General features: G+C 25.2%; 1 protein-coding gene across 1 annotated transcript; it reads right to left on the reverse strand.

Moving 5' to 3' along the window:
- Positions 1-613: 613 nt before the first annotated feature.
- Positions 614-15480, reverse strand: LOC145833600 (sodium-coupled monocarboxylate transporter 2-like). The gene is made up of 14 exons (XM_082940755.1): positions 15432-15480; positions 15097-15197; positions 12627-12815; positions 11657-11722; positions 11234-11353; positions 8780-8934; positions 8074-8214; positions 4832-5050; positions 3956-4083; positions 3333-3490; positions 2781-2941; positions 1899-1999; positions 1079-1251; positions 614-703 (listed from the first exon to the last, which is right to left on the reverse strand). The coding sequence occupies exons 1-14, from the start codon at positions 15478-15480 to the stop codon at positions 614-616; spliced, it is 1851 nt and encodes a 616-aa protein (XP_082796881.1).
- Positions 15481-24870: the final 9390 nt, after the last annotated feature.

A 24870-nucleotide genomic window follows, 5' to 3' on the forward strand; every position in this document is an offset into this window, starting at 1 on the left:
AAAACTAACCATTACAAAGTAAGACAGGGTAAAAAATAAAATTAGAAATCCAAGATGCTGGAATGCGTTAGCAAACAGAATTTATAACTAAAGTAGGTTTTTTTTTATTGTAAAGATGAAAAACACATACACAATTAAAAATTTAAAACAACTTAATTGCTAAGTAAAATTTAAGTAGGTATTAAAAGGTTTAGTTTTATGTAATTAGTTATAACTTTTATAGCATTTTCATCAATGTAGTGTTAAGCTTCTCATACAATCCAGAATTTTCTTTTATAAAACAATGATTTAGTACATTAAAAAAAACTTTCATAAATTTCAACTCAAGTTAAGAAGCTATTATAAAGAACTTAAAGAAAAGTTAAATTAATATCCATACAATTTAAACTGTACTTAAAATTTATATTTAAAAGCAACTGTATCTAAAACTTTTTAAAACTCTAAGTCTTTGTAGAAAAATGTTAAGTTTAATATTTTTACAAAAACCTCTGTATATTTGTTTACTGTTACCTAATACTTTAAAAGACCAATCTGTTTTATAAAGTAACTCAAAGCTTCGTTCTTTTCAACCTCAGAGTCAATAAAAAGAATCCAAACACTCTGCTATACAATTTCAAGCTTTCGTTTCTTCAATCTTCACTGAGTCGAGATCCGAACTCTTATCCGAGTACGACTCCGTACTTGGGTTGTTGTTTTCGTAAACCTAAAAAAGTGAAACTGTATTTAGTTTTGTGTGTCGGGACAAAAAATCATTTCTTGTGCATATACTGTACTAAGTAGCTTTGATTTTAAATTTTTATTAAATTAAATTACTTTAATAATGAACTAAAGGTGAAATTGCAAACTTAACTTAACTTGAACAAAAAAAAAAAAATTGATGAAAATGCAAGTAGAAATTGCTTAAAGAAGAAAAAAGTGAGCAAAAACTTTATAAAGTAAAAATAAAAAACAAAAAAAAACAACTAATGAAAGTAAATTTTGATGTCATTAGAAAGTCAATTTTTTTTTGACAAAAAAACCAAATTCAAAAGGAAAATTTAACAAATAAAATTTGTTTGTATGCCTCAATTATTCTTACCGAGGCGATTTCCGAACGCTTCTCGTTGCAGTATGGGGAATTTTCTTGCACGTGATCGTCTTCGATTGGGGTGACCCCGAACCTGAAGAACTTGTTGACGCTTGGAGGGAGAAAGGGAAGGTCGAAAAGCGGCACGAACATTTTGGCGTCCATCTTTGAAGGGTCTTCCGCCTCTGTTGAAATAAAAGTAAAGATACTCAAACCATGACAAAAAAAAGTTAGAAAAAAATCTTACTTTAGTATAATTTTTGAATAAAAAAACCTGAAACACTTTTTCAAAAATCAGGAAAAATACCTTTAAAAAAATTGCTTTACGTTTGTGTTATTATACAAGTAACCTTATTTAATTTTTAGACATGCAAAGAACTGATACCTAATATTAAAACATTTCATAGTCTATTGTATAAAACACTTAGAGCTTTTGTTATGTTTTGATATATTAAAATACCAAGTTCAGTGCTAAAGATTTGTATAAAACTTTGTATTTTAGATACTTGTACAAATTAAATGTATTTTGACTTAATTTATTAGGTTTGACATAAAAACATTTATCGAGCTAAAACATGCAGCTGAAATAGTACAATTGAAATTAATATTAAAGCTGTTTTTTAAAATTTTACCTTGTTAACTAAATCTTAATAAAAACTTTTTATGGCAATTGTCAGGTTTTGAAATACATTTTTTGCGATTTAAAACATTTTGGTATAAATCAAGATATAAAAAAACATTGTACAAAAACTTTTAGAACTTTAAAATTTCTAGCCATTTAACTTTGATAATAACTTTTAATATTAAAACAACAACCAAAAACAAAACAAACTTGTTATGAATGAAACGATTGTACCAACAACTAAAACTACAGTAACAGCTACTAATACATACGAATATGGCGATACAGCATACAGTGTGTTGGGTAGACCTCTGTAAAATTTATAACTTTTTATTAAAAAACATCATTCATCTCTACATAAGTTGGAAACTTGGTTTGTTTGCAATTTCAAAGCAAAACATTTGTTTCGTTTTAACTTTGTTAGTTTAAACATAAGCAACACAGTTTATTATTTCTTAGACTTTAAAATGACAACGATGATGTTTTATGGAGAGCTAGCCTTTTACAAATGTAGGTATTAAATAAGTCATTATTTAAGTTTAATATTTTTATTATAAAACCATTTATTGCAACATCAAACTAAAAAATGTTTTTATAAGAAATTTTTGATTAGATATACTAAGAAAACTTGCTTTTTAAAGTATTTTTTGAAACATTTTGTATTTTTAAAACCTCAATTTTAATTATAACCAATACGATGGTATATAAAACATTTGTTAGGTTAGAAATCATAATTAATTAACTTTAGTTCTTCATGTAAAAATAAAGCATGTTAAAAGTAAATCTTCATGTTTAGTAAATATTACGGTGCTCATATTGAAAATTAAGCTGAAGTTCAGTAGCTCTTTTACAAAATTTATAAATTTCTGAAGTATACTAGTACTTACTTAAAAGTTAAACTTTTTTTAATTAACAACACTAGTAATAAACTAGTTAACAAGTACAAAATCGACCAATTAAGTTACTTAAAAATTGTGACTGAGTTAGTAGACCAATTTCTTATTTCTTATTTTTGTCCTTCACTAATACTTTTATTGTTGATGATGATAGACATCATGAAATTAGTTTGATACAATTAGTAGAAACACATACTCATTATGATACACTGGCATGGGTCCAAATGTCATATTTCCAGTGCAGTTGATCCCAACAGGCAGAAGTCCTTGTTTTTGTGGTGCTTTCTGATAAAGAGAAGATCCAATTGACATCCACAAACCCAAGGCCGTCGCTACAACTTGACCTGTAATTGCTCCCTGAAAAAGTAGAAACTTTTAAGCACACGTTTAAATTTTTGCTCTTTAAACCGAACTTGTTTATTTTGTTACAGCAAAAATTACTTAAGTTGAAGTTTATTATTTTTTCTTTGTTTAGATCGGTACATAAGCTTTATACGAACTAGATGCATATGAAAAAAAAAGCCATTGAAGTTTAAACGTATTATAAACTCATTTTCTTACTAGTAAAAGCAAAAAAAGTTTTCAATTGTTTTAAAAGTTTTCAATTTCAGTGCAAACTTGTAAAAGACACATGGAAAAAATATTCCAACTATTATTTCAGCGCAAAAAAAAAGTAAGCAAAATATGAAGCAAACAACTTTATCAAGTGAAACGTGCCGCATCGAAACTCTTTATTTTTAAAACTGACCTTGTAGTTGGCCCAGGGCACGAACGCGCCCAACGTGAACAAGCCCAAGATGGGCCCCGCCACCGTGCCCGATATCGTGATGAACTTTTCCAGGAAGGTTCCTCCGACTCTGCTGAACAGGAACGCGCACCCGAGCACCGCAACACCGTATGCGAAGACTGCGAAGAATGTTGTTGGTTTAGAAATACAGATGAGTGTACAAGTGAGTACAGTACGGAGTTTGTAACTTTTAACATACAAAGTTCTGTGTGCAAACACTACATATCCATACTTTTGTAGAGTATTGTAAATATTTTTACGCACTTTTTTATTGTCGATAAACGAGCCGAGGTATTTTTTTTTTTTATGGTCGCAAATTATTAAATACTTTTTATTTAAAAACTAACAAAAATGTTACTAAATAGCAAAGCTTTTGAACAAATAGGTTTTAATTATGATTACGTTGTAACTTATAGTTATTTGTGTTCACCAAAGTTAAATCAGAAACGAATTTCAATAATTTTTATTTTTAGAGAGTAAATATCTATGTACATAATTAGTAATATTAAAAACTCAGGTCTAACTAGTTTAACAGTAATACCACACTCTCTCCTTATAATTAAGCTGAACAAAAACAAACATACCGAAAATCTTGCAAACGAGCAGTTTTTTTCCTCCACTGAGAATAGACTTGCAACGGATAGGAAACCTCGATTGCAGAAAGTCTTCCATTGTGAGCATTGAAAGCGCATTCAGCCCGGATGAAACAGTACTGTAAATTATTTATTTAGTTTTTAAACAGTACTGTGATATGTTAATATGTTATTTGCTTGTACTTAATATACTTTGTGTTTTAGATTTTAATTTCGTTAATTAAACTGCATTTAATTAATTCAAACTTATTAAATATTGTATTGTTAAGATTTTTGTTGTGTTTTTCAATTTATTTTGAAGTTATAAGTTCAAGATTTAAATAGGTCATAAATAGGTACTTCTTTAGCTCTTTTAAATACATTAATAGAGCTGTAAAGTTGTAAAATATTCAGTCTTATATAATCACTTACGTTACTAAGCCTACTAATGTTTAATGAGATTAGAAATAGTAAAGAAAATAAAGTTTTTGCAAAAAGTATCCACTACTTAGTAATTAAGATTTTAAAAAACTATTACAACATGTATAAATTTTTTTAATGTTCCATTTAGAGTTGTTTCTCAGTCTAATCATCAAGGGCAATATTTTAAACCGTTAAAAAAATCTAACACTAACTCACCGGTTAAGTTTGAAAATAGTTTCAACATTTCAAAAGTATTTTAAAGGCTTAAGGCTAATTTAAAAATAAATATTTCTTTCGAAAAATATTAAAAAAAAGATCATATAAAACTTCACCACTCCATTATAAAGCTACATAGCTGCAGATTTTTCAAACGGCTTTTTCATTGCTTGTTAGCCCTTGTTAGCCCAATAGTTTTTTAGGAAAAAAGCTGTTTTTATAACATGCAAACTAATTAATATCACCAACCTTAGCGCCCCGGCGTACAGACCGCTCATGAAAAGTCCCGTCAACCCGGGGATTTTCCCTAAAACGCGAACGGCCATCAGTGGCAGCAGCTGGTCCGCTTTTGAAACCTCGCCGGTGAAGAGGGGGAAGCAGAGTTCGAAGTAGGCGTACAAGACGCAACCCAACAAGACAGAAGTTCCGATGATGATCACAGATGGAACCAATGCCGTGAAATTGGCTCTTAAAGAATGTTTAAAAATTAATAACTTTCTTATAAACACATTTAGTTGTTATAAGTAGTGTTAAAAAATGTTTTGTTGGAAATAAATAAATGTGTTAAAATTTTAATTTTTGATGGTTATCACAGAGGGCAACAATACCACGAAGTTGGCTTTGAAAACTTTATCAATTTTCTTAATGCTCTAAATTAAAAAAAAAGGTTATTTTTAAGTAGTCTTATGTTTGTTTATGACGGGGTTTCCCAAATTTTTTTCAAAAGGCCCCCTTTAAGGAAATTAAAAAAGCTACGGCCACCTCAACCCCAGAATATCTAGTGTAAGTTTCAAAACTACCAATAAAATCACCTAAGACTTTTTTTGCTCTTAATCATCAATCAAATTGTCATGGCCCACTTTGGGAAATCATGGTTTATGGAAAACTAAATTGTTGAAGCTGCAAATACTTTGCTGTTGTCTTATAAAAAAAGTTGAAAGTTTAGCTACACAGTTTTGTTTTGCTTATATAAGAGTTATTAAAGGTACTAAAGACTTTGAACATAAATTAGAAAATTAATATAAGTTTACCTAAAGTAGCTATGGCAGTTTTTGAAAAAGTATATTGTCCTTTTACTTAAGTTACAAAGTAAATAAGTATATTGGAGTTTTATTGCATATTTTGATCTTAAATACTAATTTACAAAATTACTATGCGTTGCTATGCATTTAATTAGAAGTCGTTAAATATCAATCTTGTAGCTAAACACTTTATATCGTTTATATTATTTATACTAAACTATTTTAAATTTATATATTTTATAGCGTCTAGTAAAAGAATTATTTAAACTTTATTAAAAAGAAAATAGCTTTTACACAATTTTACAGCTCATTTTTTAGATTATTATTTGTTATTTTTTGTTTTGTTCACTCACTTCAATAAAGTTATTTATAAGCAAAATAAATATGATATTTTTTTCATATTCGCTATTTACAGTATATACATAGAAAAAAAATACTTTGAGGTTAGTGTAAATAAAAACCAGTCTTTGACGTTAAAAATACTTTTTTGTCAAAATCACAAAAAGTAAACGCAAAACTAAACTCCTTTTATTTTAAAAAGTGTTGTGTAAACATCAGTTAACACTCAGTAAAACTAAAATTTTTTAGACAAATCAAATCTATGTTAGACTAAAAAATTAACTTAATCTTTTTTAATAAAAATTTGCTCACAAACTAGTCGAAACATATCGTGCGAATGAAATTAACTTGTTGGCATTTAAATAGTATTTAGTTTTAACTAGATGTGGTTATAACTTTAAACAGTATTTTTAACAAAATAGTAAATTAAAACTAGTAGATATCGAAAAAAAATTGTTATATTAAAATAGTGTGACAAAGCTTTACTAAATCTTCATGTAACCAGAATAAATGCAAACTTAAGCATGTGTTTTGCCGATAAAATTTGTTTGTCGTACAAGAAGTTTTACGCGACGACGTTTGTAAGCAACTAACAAAAAGTTTTCAAATGTTAAATCACATGAAAGTCACTCATTATTTTTAAAATTCTGTCTTTGTTTAGTAAACTTGTACGTTGAAAATAAACATCTGACTTGATTTTTAGTTATTTACTACAAACACTTTTTTTTTTTGTTTCATTAAAACGTAAAAATAAACATTTGCCAATTTTTTAAGTAAAAAGTTTTTTATTAAAACGTTTGACAAAAAGTTACAATCTGATTGACAGTAGTTTTTGCAAATACATACTTTGAAAAATCTGCAATATAATTCATAAATTACTTGCTACAAATTGCTAATAAAAAAAGTTGCTATTGAAACAAAATCTTGTTACAAGTTTTACTAAAACTTAAATTTTTGTTAATGTTATTAATGTTTCACAAGGCTACATATAATGAGAATATATGCAAATTTTTGCATATTTTTCCGATAAAATTTATTTGTCTTACAAGAAGGTTTACGCGACGACGTTTGAAAGCAACTAGCAAAAAGTTTTTTAAATGTTAAATCACATGAAAGTAACTCATGATTTTTTGAAATCCTGTCTTTGTTTAGTAAACTTGTACGTTAAAAATAAACATTTTATTTGTAATTTTAGTTTTTTACCACAAACAGTTTTTATTTTATTTTAGTAAAAAAAAACATTTTTCAATTTTTCAATTAAAGAGTTTTTTATCAAACCGTTTAGTACTAAGTTACAATCTGATTGGCAAAAACATATTTTGAAAAAAAATCCGCAATATATTTAAAAATTTAATAACAAAAGTTAAATTTTTAGTACTAAATAAATCTTTTATTATAGTTTAAATTTCCATTATAGTTGAAAATAAAATTTAACATACTTTTTTAATCTAGATTAGTTGATACGTTGATTAAAAATTGTAATAATCAATTTAAATGTTTTTTTTTAAACTTGTCGATATATGTTTATTAAAAATAACATAATTTTAAAATTGGAAACAGTCTCAAAAAAAGAATAAAAGTTGTAAAACAATTAAGTGTTGTAGTAAGATGTTACAAACTGTTATTTTAAAACTTTTAAATTACACTAATCATACTAATGTAGTTAATTTAAATATCTTTAACCGAAATTTTTGATATTAAAACCTTATTGTCATACAAACAGAAATATATAAAAAACCCACTTTTACATTTATTGACTATTATACCAAAATATTTTGTTTATAGAAATATTTATCAAAGTTCGACTAAAATCATATGTAATGGCATCAAATTAATCCAGTTGAAATTTTTATTTTTGTTTTATTTTCAATAATTTATTTTATTATCTTTATTCTGCTAGCTGTTCAATGTGAATTCATTATAACCAGCTTCTTTGTTTTAGTTTTCACATTTGAATAGAGCTCATTTAAGAAATTCATAGTTTAAAACAATAACTTTACAGTGAGCTTAACTAAAAAAAAAAGCTAATATCAATTTACATAAATCTGAAATGCTTGTACTTGGTAAAACATTTTACATATTCAAACTGTTATATGATAAAAAAATATAACATCAAAAATTAAAACTAACATTCTCGCGTCCCTCGTGGTCTTGCACGACAGGTACCTGGTCAGGGTGGACTGGTCGGCGCACGAGGCGCCGCTCAGCGCGACCGCGAGCCCCACGCACGTCGTCCAGAACGTGTACGAGTAAGTGATGTCGGCGTTGAAGCTGAGATGAAAACAATCAGGATAAATGAAACTTTGAAAGTTGACGCGTTTTTAATAAAATGCAAACTTTTTGATTAATTCTAATAAAAACTAAGAATTTTATCAATCCAAAACTGTTTTAAGAATTTTACTTGTAAAATTTATAACTAGTTGATTTTTAGTTAATAATTAGTTTATTTATTTAATAACGTCGTATATGATTGCTGAGATGTCATGCTTTTTTTATTCGTGTTTAAGTCTAATAAAAAAATTGTAACTTATAACTTATTAAAGAAATTCATAGTTTAAAACAGTAATTTTACAGTGAGCTTAAGTAAAAAAAAAGCTAATATTAGTTTGCATAAATCTAAAATGTTTGTACTTAGTAAAATATTTTACATATTTAAAGTGCTGTATGATAAATAATCATTAAAAATATAACCTTAAAAATAAAACTGATAGAGATTGTTAAGTTTGTATAACAAACACAAAATATTTTTAATAAGTTTTAGGGAGCATGTTGCAAAAACTGAGTAAAACCAAGGAACTTATTTTTATTTACTGTTTTCATTTATCATTTTCCTCACTTTATCGCGGTGTTTCTTCCCCCTCTTTCCAACGCCCCCACCATCTCATCCCAACCTCCCACCTCGTTCACTCCCATCACCGATATCACGATCTGTGACGTCACAATCACCAAGGCTTGCAGAGTGTCCGTCCACACCACCGCTTTGATGCCACCCTGCGGTTGAATAAACTTTGTACAAGTATCTACACACCACTATAAGTTAACTAGGTTTTATTTTGAAAGTTTCTTAGGTTCTTATATTTTTTTACTTTGTGCCATCGTTTTGTACATATATTGCTTTTTTTTGAGTATCTTTATGGTACTGAGAGTAATTAGTTTTAAGTAGTTTTATGCATGAAATCACGTAAAAAAGTATAATGAGAAAAACCTCTACTTTGTTACTATCCGTTTGTAGAAATATCCCTGTTGTTTGCATTACATTTTTTAATTTTTAAAAGTCTTTAAAACATTTTTATGATATTTCTTACTTTGTCATGTGCACACATTTGTCAAGAACAATAAAAAGCTGTTTTAATACCACACTGTTTGTGAAAAGCTGTATCATATTACAGTTCATAAACTTGCTAATTTAAGCTCAAAATAAATTAAATTTTTTGATACCAATCTGAGTCCTTTAAATTAAGCATTTGTTTGACTTAAAATGCTTACAAATTTTAAACTTATAAAAGATAAAGTACCTTAACTTATACAAATTACTGAAACAATATTATAGCCTATTGATGGTTTTATTAACAAAAATTACTGTAAGATTAAGTGTTAAGCTTTGTCAGGTACTTTTTGTAGCTAACTTTTTAGAAAACTTTTTAGTTAGTTTTGTCTTGATTGTAATGTAAAAAAAAGATGTTTTATCTATTTTAAGATACGAGTAAAATATCTTAATGATAGTCTAAAAGCCTTTTTTTGACACTTAACAGTTTGTCGTTTTAAAAGAAATTACTGTTGAAGTTTTTCTTAAGTACTAGCGCATACTTTTAACAGTTATAATTATCACTTTTATCTTGCACTTTTCAGTATAAAAGCTGTTTTTTAGGTTTTTAATAACAAAGCAGCAAACTTCAGTTACAAAAAAAATTGTTTTATTGTCTCTTGCTTCTAAAAGTGCTGTATAATGGACAAAACTTTACATTTAAAAAGAGTAAGATCAATTGAGTTGATAAAGCTAAATAAATTACTTTTTTTTTAAATTGACGTTTGCAAGTACTTAATTAAATGTCTTGATAAAAATAAAGTTACATGCAACTAGAATTTATTTTTGGGTTATTTAAGCAAATTTACAAAATTGCGTAATCCAAGTAGTTTGAATTTGCATATCAACTGAATTTGCATAGTCCGCTAAACGGAAGCAATATGTCAAAAACTATTATGACGAAATTGATTGTTGCAGACCTCTCTCGATTTAAATCTTAAAAATGGTTTTTGTAAACTAAATGTTTCTTATATACACTTATATGTATTTTATTCGGCATTCAGAAACAGTTTATTCAAGTCGACTTTTTTTTCAAAGTTTTTCAATTTCAAATTTTTTTAATCGAAATTTCATAAATCAACTTTGTGCTTCTTAAAATTAAAAGAAATATGAATTGTAAAATTGTCTTCCAGCTTTGATTGCTTAAACTTATAGTTTAACTACTAAAGAATTTTATATAATGCCAGTATATCATACTTTAAATATTAAAATATTACAATTATTTTACTTTACACTGATCTTTATTGGTGTTTATTTTTTACCATTCGACATTTTGTTTGCCAAGTTATAGTAAAATAGTTTTTAAAACAAGGATTTTAGAAAAATGCCTTGTATTAAAAATTCTAAGAAACTTTTTATGTTAAATAACTTATAAATACAATAAAACTTCATTTGTTGCTATTAAATAATTTTTATTATACAATAGGTAGTTGTTTTTGATATTGACAAAGCACAAAAGCTCTAATACTGTACTTACGATAACTTTTACTATACTTTGATTTGTACAAAGATTAAACACAATAACACTTAAACATCAAAAAATGGACAAACTTTGATTTTGATTTTAACATTTTTTAAACACCAAAACTTTAACAAAGGATTTAGTTTTTAATTTTTAACCTGAAAATTCCTTGACCAAAAAAAAGCTTTAATTTCTATTAAAAACTCGTTTGAAAGTAATGATTTATACCGCTATTAATTAAGATTATTAAGTTGGTTAATTTCTAAGAGATTATAATCATTCAGCTGTTTTTTTTAATTACTCAGAAAATGATTATGAAAGCAGCACAAGTTAACCTTTTTTTTTGTTTTATGAAAAATCACATTAATTTAATCATTTTAGTTGACAATATAAACAGTTGTAAACTATACTCTGGTTAAAAAACTAAAATACAAAACTACTAAAAAAATAAAATAAAAAAATCGATGATGTAGAACTAAATTTGTACAATTAAAACATTTAGGTCATTACAAATTTCAACTAACGATTGCCGTGTAAACTGTGCAAATAATAGCAGTTATCACCAGTGCTACGTCCAAATTAACATTTGTAACGGCGTTAAGGGCCATTGAGGGGATGTAAATGTTTATTGACATGAATATTACCTGTTGAAAGCTATTGTTAATTAACATATCCGTTGAAGTTTTATCTGTTTAATTGTATGTTATAAAGTAAATGGTGTTATTAATTAAATTGAATAAAAAAATCATTAGTAACTTTTATAATACCTAATAAAGTTTTTAATTGTATTCTGAATTGCTGATTTTTGTTAAAACGTTGCCGAAACAAAAAGATAAGCAAAACTATGTATCTTATTTTATTCATAAAATTATAATAACCGAGTAAAAGATAGATGTGTTAATCATTAAATCAGAAGGAATTATTAAACTAAAGAAAGTTAAACTAACCATGTTTATTATAGAAAGAACTGAAGCAATGGTTCTCACTGAAGGATGAAATCTTTTTTCTAAATACTGAAAGAAATATAAACTTTCTCTATAGTTTTATCTGTTGTTTTTCAAAAAAAGTTTTAAATAAATTTTTCTAACTAAAATTAGCACATTCAATAGTTAATAACGTTAAAAGAAATTAAAAAACGATTAAATTAAACTATTAATGATCAACAATAGTGATAAAAAACTTTGTTGAAACACTGTAATGCGTAAGAGTACAAGTTTTTAGAAAATAAAAATAATATATAAAAACCAAAAAAAAAAGTCATTTTGATATTTATTAACAATATATTTTTTCTGAAGTCCTTATAATATATTTTTTACGTAATATTAGATTTATGCTTTTTAAGTACTAAAAATAGAAAAATATATTTTAATATATTGTCAGTGTTATTATTAGTGATATAATCAAAGATTAGTGGTATAATCAAATATTTTATATTTTTTAATCTTTAAAAATTGTTTAATAATATGTTTCAGAAATAAATAAAAAATATTTAATATTCAAATAAGATTTATTTAACTTAGATTGAAAATTTTACATGAAAATTTACAATGTAGTACATGCATTTTTTATTATTTCATTACAATAGACAAAAAACAACATCAATTGTATTTATAGTTGTTAAACTTTCAAAGTAGTACACTATATTTTAGAATAAAGCCTTCAAGTAAAAATACATTCAAATCAAAATTAAGTATACTAGCAAAAAATATAATTTTTTTTATATATTTTTCAATTTAAAAAACCTTTGAATTAAAGTTTGAGTGTATTAATCTATAAAAAAAAATATTAGAGATAAGAAACATTTAAATTTACTTTTTATCTGTCAAATAAAGTAAAACGAAAACATACTATCCATCTAGTTTGAGGAAGAAAAACATATAACCTTAAACTTATCAACTAAAGCACAATTCTAAAAACCTCGTACACGGATGTGAGCTTCATCCTCCTCACGAGCGGGATGTAGTAGCAGTGGGCCACAACCTGACTTATCACCTGCGCCACCACGAACCACGTCATGACGGTGCCGAAGAAGTACACCTGGGTGCTTATCCCGATGACGGTGTACGCGGAAGCGAACGTCAGAGATATCGACAATCCGGTCGGTATCTTAAAAATAGTTGAAGTATTTTTTAACTTTAAATTTACGTATTGAATAATGTGTGTATTCGACTTCTTTGACAGGCCGGTTGGTACTAGTGTGGGAAATTTAAAGTATTGTTTGTTATTCTACGCAGTTAAAAGTATGTTTTTATTGAGTAACGTGTAACTGGAATGACAAAGTTCCAGAAATAAGGAGTTCTGAATTTTCAGTTTTTACTGCAAATGCCATGCTTGATTTTTCTTCGGCGATTTTCTTATAAGAATGTAACAACTGCGCTATGTGATATAGGATCTGGCTACTGTATTTCACACAAAATATGGTTGAAAAATATTTTAATGCGATGTTTAATGAGCCTTTTGTCCTGTTAGAAGAAAATTTTGTAGGACCTAAACTAAAAAAACTTTAAGTATTTTGTTGAATTGATGAACATTTTGTCGAGTCAAAAACATTTTCTTTAAGAAGCGTTTTAATGCATTAAACTTAAGAAATTATACTTAGGAACTTACTTAATTAATTAAATAATTAGTACTATCAAAAGTTAAGGTTAAACAAAAAAATTAAAATGTTTATGTTTATGTATTGTTTCAGTGAACTTTTGGTGACCTTTTCAAGTTGAGCACAAACATAAAAACTCATTTATTGTAGCACATGTATATTCTGCTATGTTCGATGCTAGTGTATAAAACAATTCATATGTATGTAAATAGTTCCATGAAAAGTTTTGAAAAGTAACGTAAGCGATATCGACAGACTAGTTGAATAATTTTGTTTGTCAAAGTTTAAAATGTTTGAATATTTACACAATTTTACAGTTATATATTCAATATCATAAGTACTAAATTATTCGTTTGAAACTCCTTATTGTGCAGTTATGTATTTTTTTATGATACTTATTAACAGACCAGTCGGTATCTGTGGGAAATTAAAAGTCCTATATTTTATTCAAAGTGTTTATATCTGTTTAACACTTAGTGCTATGTTGAATTAGTCACTATAGAATTCATTTGAATTTAATTATAAAGTATTTTAGTTTGATTTTTAATAAGGCTATTGTCCTGGAAATTGAAAATCCGGTGGGACCTGAATTAAAAAATTCAAAGTATTTTACTGAGCTAGTGAATGCTTTCTCGAGTTAAAAACTTTTTGTTTAAAAATAACTTAAATCAATGTACTTTTTAAAATATTATTACTATCTGGAAAAATAAAGTTGAAACAAAGTGTTTTAACTGCATTGTTCTGTTTATATCTTGTCTTCGTAAACTTTTTCTGACCTTTTAAAGTTGAGCATAAACATAAAAACTCACAATTAACAGCACAGATACAAGCTATGATCGATGTTGATTTAAAAAATAATGAACATAAGTGTATTTCATTTTGTTTTTTCTTATTTCGGGTTTAGAGAAAAAAATGCTTGTTACCATGATAAGTCTATACAACTTACGATAATAAATAAAGTATTTAAAAAAAATTTTTCTTAAAAGCAAACTTATAAAAAAACTAACTTATCCTACATAAAATCATGATGAGTTATAACTAAATTAAATAAGGTAACTCATAAAACAGAGTTTTTTATGCTTTAACTTTATAAAGTTGTAACTGAAAATTTAAGTAAATTAGTTTAAAGGTAAAAAATAAAAAATAAATGCGTGAGAGAAAAGCTGTAATTTTTTGTTTCAAATTTCACTCAGCATAATAACCACAAACTTTGTTTTGTTGCACGAAAACAAAATTCATAAAAAATTGTCACGTTTTTTATACAAAGCTTATTTTACTCTTTATTTAACACTAGACAGTTTCTTGTTTAAAATATAATTAAAATTAAAATTAATGCTGTAAATACAGCAAGTATAAATAATTAACATTAAATACAGAACATAAGAAAATATATGGTTCGTTGAAATTTTTTGTTAAATGTACCGGAAACAAAATTATTTATTAAGTGGAAGTTCAGTTTATCTTGATTCACTTCCAATTAAAAACTTAAAATAAATTAAAAAAAATTAAAGTTTTTTCACAAACCTTGCTTTGTGAATAGAAAAAGATAAAAACAGATATTTAAAAGATAATCTAACGTTTTCTAAAAAAAACTTTTATTTATTTTTACAGTTTCTAAATTTGTACTTCAAGAAACTTATAAAAAGCGATGGTATAAGTTGTTAAAAAACAGCTTTAGTAGTGTTAAGACAGTCCTACAAGTAAAAATTTCAACTTTCTTTCGTTTCAGAAAAAAAGTGTCATTGGGTAAATCTAGCTATAAACTAGGAAAATGTCAATACACAAACTAACAGGGTGCATTCTTTTCGATCCAAAGTAGTAGTTCATGATGCTCGATTTCTTATCCTTAAACGCGTAATACAACCCGATTGCTAGTGCAAATGTCAGCAAACCTATAAGTTATACAACAAGTATATAATCTGCAACAATAAAATCTAGTTCGTCCCCTTATAGCTACATAGGTTGAGAACCTTATATGGTTTAGTTTAAAGCAAGTTACAAAATCTTATAATAAGGATTGTTGTATTTTAGCATTTTATAGTAAAAGTAATTTTTAAAAACAAAACTAAAAACAATAAAAAATAAAAATAAAAATTAAAGCTCTGAAATTAAACAGCATAACTAACCAATCAGCACAACGTAGTCCAACGCCCCCAGCTCCGATGACGTAATCATTCTGACGTGATGACTAAATACAAAAACCTAATCAAAGCTGAAAAACAAGGCCTGTAAAGCTGCGAAATCATTGAAACGAACTCTGCTATCTACGTAGCTCAAAAAAACAAAACAAATTTAAAGTATCATGTAAGATAGCATTGTTTGCAATTTTATACTGCGTGGGGTATTTTTTATCTTATTCAAAAATTTTTAAAGTGACAAGTTATGTTTGCAATGACAAGTGAAATTTAAAGGTGTTTGTTTATGTAACTACATTTTTTTAGACTGTTTAGACTTAATATTAAAGAGTTTTTATTGAATCTCTACAACATAAGTCAGTATAATGCTTTTCTGGTTTGGGTTTAGCTAAGCAGAATTAAACATACTTTTATTGATGTTGTATTTATTGTTAAACAATGTGAGTAAAATATAAAAGTTGAAGATATAAAGTTCTAATAGTTTTCATTAATACTAAAATTTTTAGTCAAAAACTTTTAATAGCCTCAATAAAATTATTTTAAATTAAACTTTTTCAAAAAAAAAAAGAAAAAGAAACAGCATGTACAAATTTAAAGATATACGTTCCATAAACTTATTTTTAATGTTTATTTTATCAAACATTTTTTTTTCAAATGTTTCGTTTGGTAAACATAAAAAAATAGTTTTTATACTAATATAATCTTTGGTAAGTAAAGTTTTACTAAATAAATTTTTATGGTATAGGAAAAAAATCTTGAACAATGATAAACTTTACTTGTTAAAAAAGTTAGCAAATAATTTTTAAAATAACTACAGTAACAAACACAAAATAACTAAAAAGAAATGTTTCACAATATTTCAACATTTCAACTTAAAAAATCCTTACTTCGCACATATATTACTGTTAGTTATGTGCTAAATGCAATAACTTTATAAAACGATGTTTTATTAGTATTCATAAAAAAAGCTTTCTAAATTGAAAAAATTCTGACTGTAAAAAATATAAAATTGCTGTGTTTAACGTAAACAGTTACTTCAAAACTTTTGCCATTTAGAGAGATTTGAAAAAAAATTCTTACATACATTTAAATTGAATTGTTTAGTACATTATGATTAAAGTTGACAAGAAATTTCGAAATCATGTTTTAAAAAATTCCGTGTAATATTACGATTTTTAAGCCATATATACTAACTCGTTAATGTCTAGTTGTATTGTTTAATTAATTATTTTTAAACTAAATTCAGTTTAAGTACATGTTGTTTTGAAAAATATGCTGCAAACATTTATACTAGCAAAACAAGGCAAACAAACCTACAGTGTTAATCAACTTAACGCAATATGCTTAATAAATATTTTAATTGAAAATAACAACACATTTAAAAAACTATCACCTGCTCAAGTTTGTTAAAGTTTCAACATACTTATCAGCAGAGTTGTTTCAAAAACTTGTAGACACCTTCTAAAATTATACTCTTTTTGTTAGCAAACACAAGTTTTGAACATAAAGTAGTACAAAGAAAAACAAAACAGTTAAACTTTTAAACTGTTAAACTACTAAAACGTTTTACTGTTAAGCTAAAGTCTTAAACTAATTGATAAATAACTGACAGAGAAAGTAAAAATGCACTAGAATTAATTAAAAAATTACAACCAGATTGTTTAATGAAACTCAATTTTGTTATCACTCTTTTTATTATTTAACAAGCTTCAATTGAAAACAGCTTACGCTCACACAAAACATATAATTAATCATCTTCAATTTCTATTAAAGCCTAATAGGTAACTTTAGTTTGCAGCGAGCCATAAACCTCAATTAGCTGTTACTTCTTGTGCACAAATCATTAAACTAAAGTTTGCCCGCCCAAACACCTTTTAGTGTGGAAAAAGAAGATTGTTTCTTTTTGTCTAGAAGTCACGAACTGACTACCCACAGAAATGTTTGCAACTCCGCACACAGCTACTTTCGGCTGAATTTTGCTGTCAACGGGCAGAAATTCGATCTATTTGACGTCATGCAACCGCACCGGAGTCTCGAGTTACAGGCAAACGTCGGTTGTGCGCCTCAAACAAAAGACTTCATGAGCAAAAAATCATCAGCCGTTTAACTTAGCATAACCTCAATTACCGCGCTGGTAATTCTTTGTTTCGCTTGTATTAGTTTTGTTTTGTACATGATAAAAAGAAAATAACGCAAACAATGTTTAAAAAAATTGAAATACAAACAAAATGTATTTGGTTAACAAACAGTATTTAAAAAAATAAAAATAAACCAAAAAAAACTAATAATAAAAAATAATTCTTAAAAAGACTCTAAAAGTAAACAAATTAAACTACATCTACTTAAAACGTGTTAGATTGTATTAATTTAAATACTACTGAGATTAAAGGTTTACATCTTAGTAAAAGCTGTATAATATTAAATGGTAAATGTAGTACGTGTAACTCTTTAAAAAAATATTTTAAAAAATATTGAAACATAAAAAAAAAGTAAAATTTTATAAAAAACTTGTTTTTAAAGCTTACGGTTAAAAGTACAAAAAAAACAATATTTTTATGTTCAATAAGTTGATAGATATTTAAAGTTACTATCTATTAAATAAATAAAGATTTTGCACTAACTAAATAAGTAGTGAAATCTATTCAACATAAAGATTAATTTATTAACCGTTAATAAATCATAAATTATGAGCTACCGCAAGGGAACATATATATGGATGTTAATTTCACTACAAAAAAATAGTGTTTAGCCTAAAAAAAATTTATAAAATAACTAACATATTTTTTAAAACAAAAACTGCTTTTTAAAGTAAAAATTATACATATTTAATTAAAGAAAGTTCAAAAGTTTAAAAACACAACTGCAGTTCTTTCTAAATTTAGCAAAGAAAAAAGAAAAAAATGTAGTGATAAGCAAGCTAATTTTAACAAAGTATTTCATATATTCACTTTTCATGCAGCATTTTTGTTTACTGTCCGCAGGCAAAACATTGTCATTTGGTAATAAATTTGTGAGATTGAGCTTTTTAAAATTCAATAAAGTATTCGCATTTACATTTAATAAGTTTAAAATTGTTTTACTAACTTTGCTAAAAGTCTACTTATATGTAATGATAAAAACGTTTTTGATAAGTTTTAAACTTAAAAAAAAAGTTTACACATAACAGACAGCTAACATTAATACGAATGTATGTAATAAAAACATGTTTTTAAACATTAGTTATCGCACTTATTAAAAAAAAAAAATTATCTTAAATTTCAATAAGCATAAGCAACATATTTAAATACACTTGAGACTTTAAATTACTTAAAAAAAATATGATTACCAGCAATAGGATTTTTTGTAAGTCCTGACTTATTTATTGTACAACCTTCGCTAACAAACTTACACTTGTACGAAATATTAAAATAGTTAAAAAAGTTTTGTTTCAATAAGTACTAACAAAAACTTTAAAAATAAACATCAAAAAATTATTGTTTGATATTTTTTAAAGAATAAAAGTTGACAATTCAAACTCTATATAATGTTTGAAATAAAAGTTCTATAAAGAACTTTTATTTAAGTGTTAGTAACGAAATTCTGTAATTAGTGAGTTACTTATTTTATTACTTAAACTTTTGTATTTGATTACAAAAATATTGTCTATTTTTTATAATTTCAAAGAAGATACAACAAAACACTCAAAAAAAAAACTTGAAAGCATTTGAAAAAAAATCAGTTTTTATTTTTGTAAAACATGTTATAAACAACATACTCACATGACAAAACTATCTAAACTTTAATAAAAATAAAACTTTTTTTTTTTGTGTCAAGTGGTTTAATTTAAAACTACATGCAATATCATGTCTACGCACTCAAAAATACCTATTAACTGCCTAAATTTTAACTAGCTGACATTAAAACTTGGAAGTATTCCATTGTAAGCTTTGTTTGCATTAAAATAACTTACTAGCCAGTTAAAATTAGTGAGCAAATATTGAACTAAAACAAAAAGTTGTAGTAAACCAGAAAAAATATTTAAATTAATTAATTGCTTTTAAGTATATAATCTAAATAAAAAAATTTGAATGAGTAAATAAAACACAAACTCACATAATAGTAGATTAAAAACTTTTATTTAAGTAAACTCACAAATTTATAACTGTCCTTCTTTTAAATTTAAATAATTATATTTGGGCTGTTATACTAAAACCATGTTTAAAAATTTGTTTGACACAATTATATACCTTACTTTGAAAAAAAAGCTTTGTTAGTAAAACTGCATTTTAGAGTTATAAACTTGTCAAAAAATATGTACATTTTACCGTCTTAAATAAATAAAACATAAACACTTAATTAAACAATGAGTAATTAAGCACTATGTATTTAAACGTAAAAAATAAAAAAATAAAATAAAGTAATTAGTTAATACTGATTAATTTTAAATATCACTTAAACTACTTTATTAACAGGGTACCACTTGATTAATTTGGAATAAGTGTATGTTTTAAACAGCATATGTTAATACTGATGACGTGTAAAATTAATTAGTGCATAACTTAAGTTATAAAAATTTCAACTAAAATTAGATAACTTTTATTACGTGCAAGTTGTTTACTTTGATTATTTAAACAAATACATTGCATTATTATCAACAAAGTTAAACAAGTTAAACATTTAAAACATCTAAAAATATGTATATTTAAAGCCAGTTTGTTTTAAAATGAAAATAAACTAGTGCTTTTATTCTTGATTTAGAACTTTTATTCTAAAAGAAAAACAAGAAAAAAAAAATTCTTTTAAACGTTGTAACTTAGTTTTTATAAATCTAAACTGCAAAAGTAGTTAAAATATTCTAAATTTTGTTTTAGTTATCAAAAAACTTCAACTGTTCAACTATTTAACTTAACATTGATATTCACATTTAATTAAAAAAAAGATGCTTCTAAGTTACTTTAAAGTTATAACAGTTATTTTAGTACAAATCATTGCAAAAGTTGTAGACGATTAACATTAAATATACTTTAAATAACAAGTTTAGACTGTTTTTGTGTTATCTTTGAACGTCTTATAGTTATTTAAGTTTTTCATCTTAAAATAAAAGCTGAAAAATGTAATAGAATTCCCAAATCGCAATTGACTTACAATAAAACTAGAATATTTGCTTGCTTGATAAATATTGGCTGCTAGCTTGAAAAGTAGTTGACTAAGCATTAAATAAAATAAAATTACTTGTTCTCATAGGATGCCCGAAGATCTATTTAAAAAAACATAGACCTGATAGGATAAACAAAAACATATATATTTTACTTTTTGAATAAAAACCAAGTTAACTTAGTGCAACACTATATAAATAAAGTACCAAACTATTTATAAACTTTGTTTATTTCCTTACAAGTTCTCCCACGTAACTAAACACGATGATCGAAGAAAATAAACGATAATATATATACACTTTTTTTTTTTAAACTTTAAGAGTTTTTAGTTAAAGTGTAAAACTGAAGTAATTTTTTATGTATAAAAAATAATAACTAATATTAAAATGATTAAAAAAATACTTTTTATACTTATAAATTTTATAAGCAAATATTAACCTCGTATAAAAGTTGCTTTCAAAATTTTTGCTACATTATAAACTTCCCTAGTTTATTCAAGATTTTAAAGTTGCGTTAAAGTTCAGCCAAGTACAAACAACCTAACATAAAAGACAATTTATAAAACTAGTAAAAAAGTGTATAAGATTTTTAATAAAATAATACAATAAATTGCTTAAATAGATTGAAAATAAGTTTGTCAAAGTTAAATCTATTTTCTGTTATTATTATATAAACCTAATTTTATAGCTTAAGAAAATTTTAAACGTTCAATTCAGAGTAAAATTCTTTTAGATTATTTCTAGTATTATTTAGTTAAAAAGAAAACAGGTGTCTATATAAAATCTAACAAAGCTTATATATTTTTTCTACTTTTAAACTAATCATGATTTTTTTTAAATCAAAATAAACTAATTTTTTTTTTGCTTTTAACTCAACTAAAAATTTTCTACTTAATTAAAAAACTAAATAACAGAAAGTGTACTTATCTCTAACTAAGGCTATTAAGAAACCGCTATAACATCTTATAGTTTTTATGCATAAATCGTAAAAAATTTGTAATAAATTTTGCTTTATATTGACTTAAATGAGCTAGTCAAACGAACAATTAAAGCCCATTTTAAAATAATTGGACCAAAAAATGTGTGGTAGCCATCTAAAATCCTTACATAAACAAAAACTAAGAGTTTTATAAAAAAATTACTTTTGTGTTGAATAAAAATTGTTACTTAAGGTTAATTCAATGTTAAAACATTTGTAATTAAACTGCAATTTTCTCACAAAGAAGCTTGGTGCATTTGGTATTTTTTTTATTACCAGCTAATATCGTTCATTTCTATAGTTTTGATACTTTTGAATACCAAAAGCTTAATTTGAAAAATGCTTAGATAATACATACAGTTTAGTTTAGACTAACACAAGCTTAAATATTTTGTCGAAGCTTTTTTTAAGTTTAGGTTAAGGTGTCAAACATATTATCTTTATCAAATTTATATATATTTTTATTATTTTAGACAACAAAACTTAATGAACAAAATTCTAACTTTAGTGTTACTTTTACAAAAAAAGGTTGTTTCAACATTCTATTAAAAATTAATTGTTAAGAAATAAAGTTAGCGCTCAATTAAGATTAAATAAACATAAACTATAAATCGAAAACTACTACTTAAAGATATCATAGTTTTAAAGTATTAACTTAACAATATTCAGTTATGTTTTTAGTACTAACACTTAAAAATTGCTTATAGTTTTTATTAGTTATTTTTAAACAATAAATAATTCAAAAAAACATTAGTTTCGATTAATTGGTATTTAAACTTGACTATTATTTATTGCCGCTTACAGATTTATTAAACACAGTTTACTAAAAAAATAAAAATAGTAGTAAGATACTTTAACAGAGTTGTTAAACTAATTTAAATAGCTATTTTAATAGAAGTTTTTTAAAATATTAAAAGAAATTAAGATAATTTCAATTTAAAACGTGGTATAATTTGTTTTAAGGTACGTATTAAAACATAATATCGACACTTAAGATAGTTTACTATAGATAATATATCAACATTAAAAGAATTTCTAGTACAAAAAATTCCAGTAAAATTATACGAGAACAGCTTTAGACTGAGAGTAAAACTTTATTAGTTGATTATGAGGTTAAATGAACTTAATAAACTAATAATTAAAGTAGTTCTGACTATATTAACATCAATTTGAAACACAATAGTACATATTAAAAAGTTTTCAATTGTATATATGTTCCAAAACTATTGTTTGAATAAACTAAATATATACTTTTACAACTAAAAAAAAACAAACAATAAACAAGTTGGTGCAATAAGTTTTATTATATGCTTCGTCGACCATACAATATTTTGACATTTAAACCCACATAACCTTTGGTGAGGTAAAATAACGTCGTTTTCGAAATTCGTTATTATTGTTGGTAAAATAGGATTGTACCAAAAACTAATATAAACTTTAATGTTATAACTGTTCTTTTTTTATCGTCAATTAGCTCTTTGATTACAATAACTTACACCAACAAAAAAACAAAATGGTACAAAGTTTTATAAATCTAATATCTAATACCTTTTGTAAAATATTTCGTATATGATAGTATTTCTTATAAAAAATCTTTCTAATATGAATTAATATTTAGGAAGCTATTTATTTTAATTTTTTATTCTAAGAAAATTAACAAATCAATAAGACTTTTTAAATGATCTATGCGAAGGTTTTTGTACAAGCGTTACAATTTTTCTAGTTTTATTGTGCTTGTTTATAGCTTATGTTTAAGTTAGTGTCACATAATTATTTCTTAATATTTTAACAGGTGAGAATAATGTAAATGAAATCGTAATTAATTTATTAAAATTATTCTTATAAAGGCTGTACGCTGTTTTAAAATTCCTAATATAACTTCTTGTTTTAAAAAACAAAAAAAAAAAACTTTAAACCTTTAGAAAATCTTAATTCGCGTATAAAACTTTATCCTCTACAAAAAAATCACATGCTTAAAGTTACGTATGTAAAAAACAACAATTAACATTTCGTTAGCTTTTTTTACATTACTAATTTAAGTCATTTATCTAAAAACTTGAACAAATCTTATCTGCGAACTTAAAATTTTACACAAGCTTAAGTATATCTAGTTGAAAACAAATTATGTCAAGTAACTCCAAAAACATATAAAGGGTTATTATTTCAAATAGCAAAGGTAAAGGTATAACTTTTTTAAGCTTTTAGATTTCATGAAAAATTACAATAGATTTAGCTTTTCATGTAAACAAAGAAACATTTCCCAGAGTAAACTTGAAAAGTTTCAAAATTATTTAATGATTACCTAACTAGAGTCTATGTTAATACGAGTTAAACAGGAGCTTAGTTTAGTTTGTTGAGGTTATTTCTGGGTTAATTATTTAGGTTAAAAAAATAGTTTGTTTATGTCCTTAAAGGTAAAAAAGAATATATCCATGGTAATAAACTTTCGTTAACTTAAACTCATAGTATTATGCTAAGTAAACTCCTAATAAAAATACTTTAAAAAATACTCTAAAGTTAAAAAATATTTGTGTAATTTAAATTCTGTTTCGTTTGGAAAAGCTACAAACTTAAAAAACTTTTTGAACTTTTAATTTTGAATAAAAAACGAATACAATGATCTTTGACGTTAAAAAGGACACTAGTAAAACAAAATTATATTACAAGTACTTAAACTAAGTTATGTGTATTTAGTCAATAGAAAAAAAAGATTACGTATTTTTTCTATTGAAAAAAAAAACTCTCATAACAAAATATTAGAGTTTTTAAAGTGCTTGTCTTATGCTTCATTACACTTTTTTTACAAATGAATACACATCAGTCTTATAAATGTTTACAGTAAATAAAATAACATACTTTGTCTTTTGATTAGTAAGGTTAATGAAACTTTATCGTTGTTTTTCATGAAATTGTCTATTGTGAACTGTTACTAAATATTTATCTTTCATTTCTCTTCCGTTGTATAATGTTTTTGAAACGTAAACATTGAATTAAATTTTCAGTATAAATTAAGGTATAAACTAGAATATTAGATGGGATACTTATGAAGATATACTTTATTGCATGCCAAATGATGTACAAACAAGTTTTTTTTTCACTTCTTCCTTTCTTCAAGTTAAACCATAGTAATGAAGGTGGACTGAAACTGAACAATGAGCATAAAAATAATAGATTTACAAATTATACTCTTTAAACATCTTAAATTTATATTTTTAATGTGTTCTCGAGCTTTTATACATAGGTAAAACTTTTCCAATTTATCAAAACACTACTGTGATTACTTAAAGATAGTAATTTTAAATACGTCTAATAAGCAA

The sequence above is a fragment of the Thalia democratica genome, chromosome 4, assembly GCF_965202585.1.
Source record: "Thalia democratica chromosome 4, ktThaDemo2.hap1.1, whole genome shotgun sequence".
Lineage (NCBI taxonomy): Eukaryota > Metazoa > Chordata > Thaliacea > Salpida > Salpidae > Thalia > Thalia democratica.

What these genes read in the sequence shown, in the direction of transcription:
- LOC145833600 (XM_082940755.1), bottom strand. Translation starts at nt 15,480, where the DNA reads ATGATTACGTCATCGGAGCTGGGGGCGTTGGACTACGTTGTGCTGATT. An exon ending in AGCTCACATCCGTGTACGAG is followed by an intron (nt 11,723 to 12,626) that starts GTTTTTAGAATT and finishes TATTTCTTTCAG; the next exon opens with TATTTAGAAAAAAGATTTCA. An exon ending in TGCCCTGGGCCAACTACAAG is followed by an intron (nt 2,942 to 3,332) that starts GTCAGTTTTAAA and finishes CTACTTTTTCAG; the next exon opens with GGAGCAATTACAGGTCAAGT.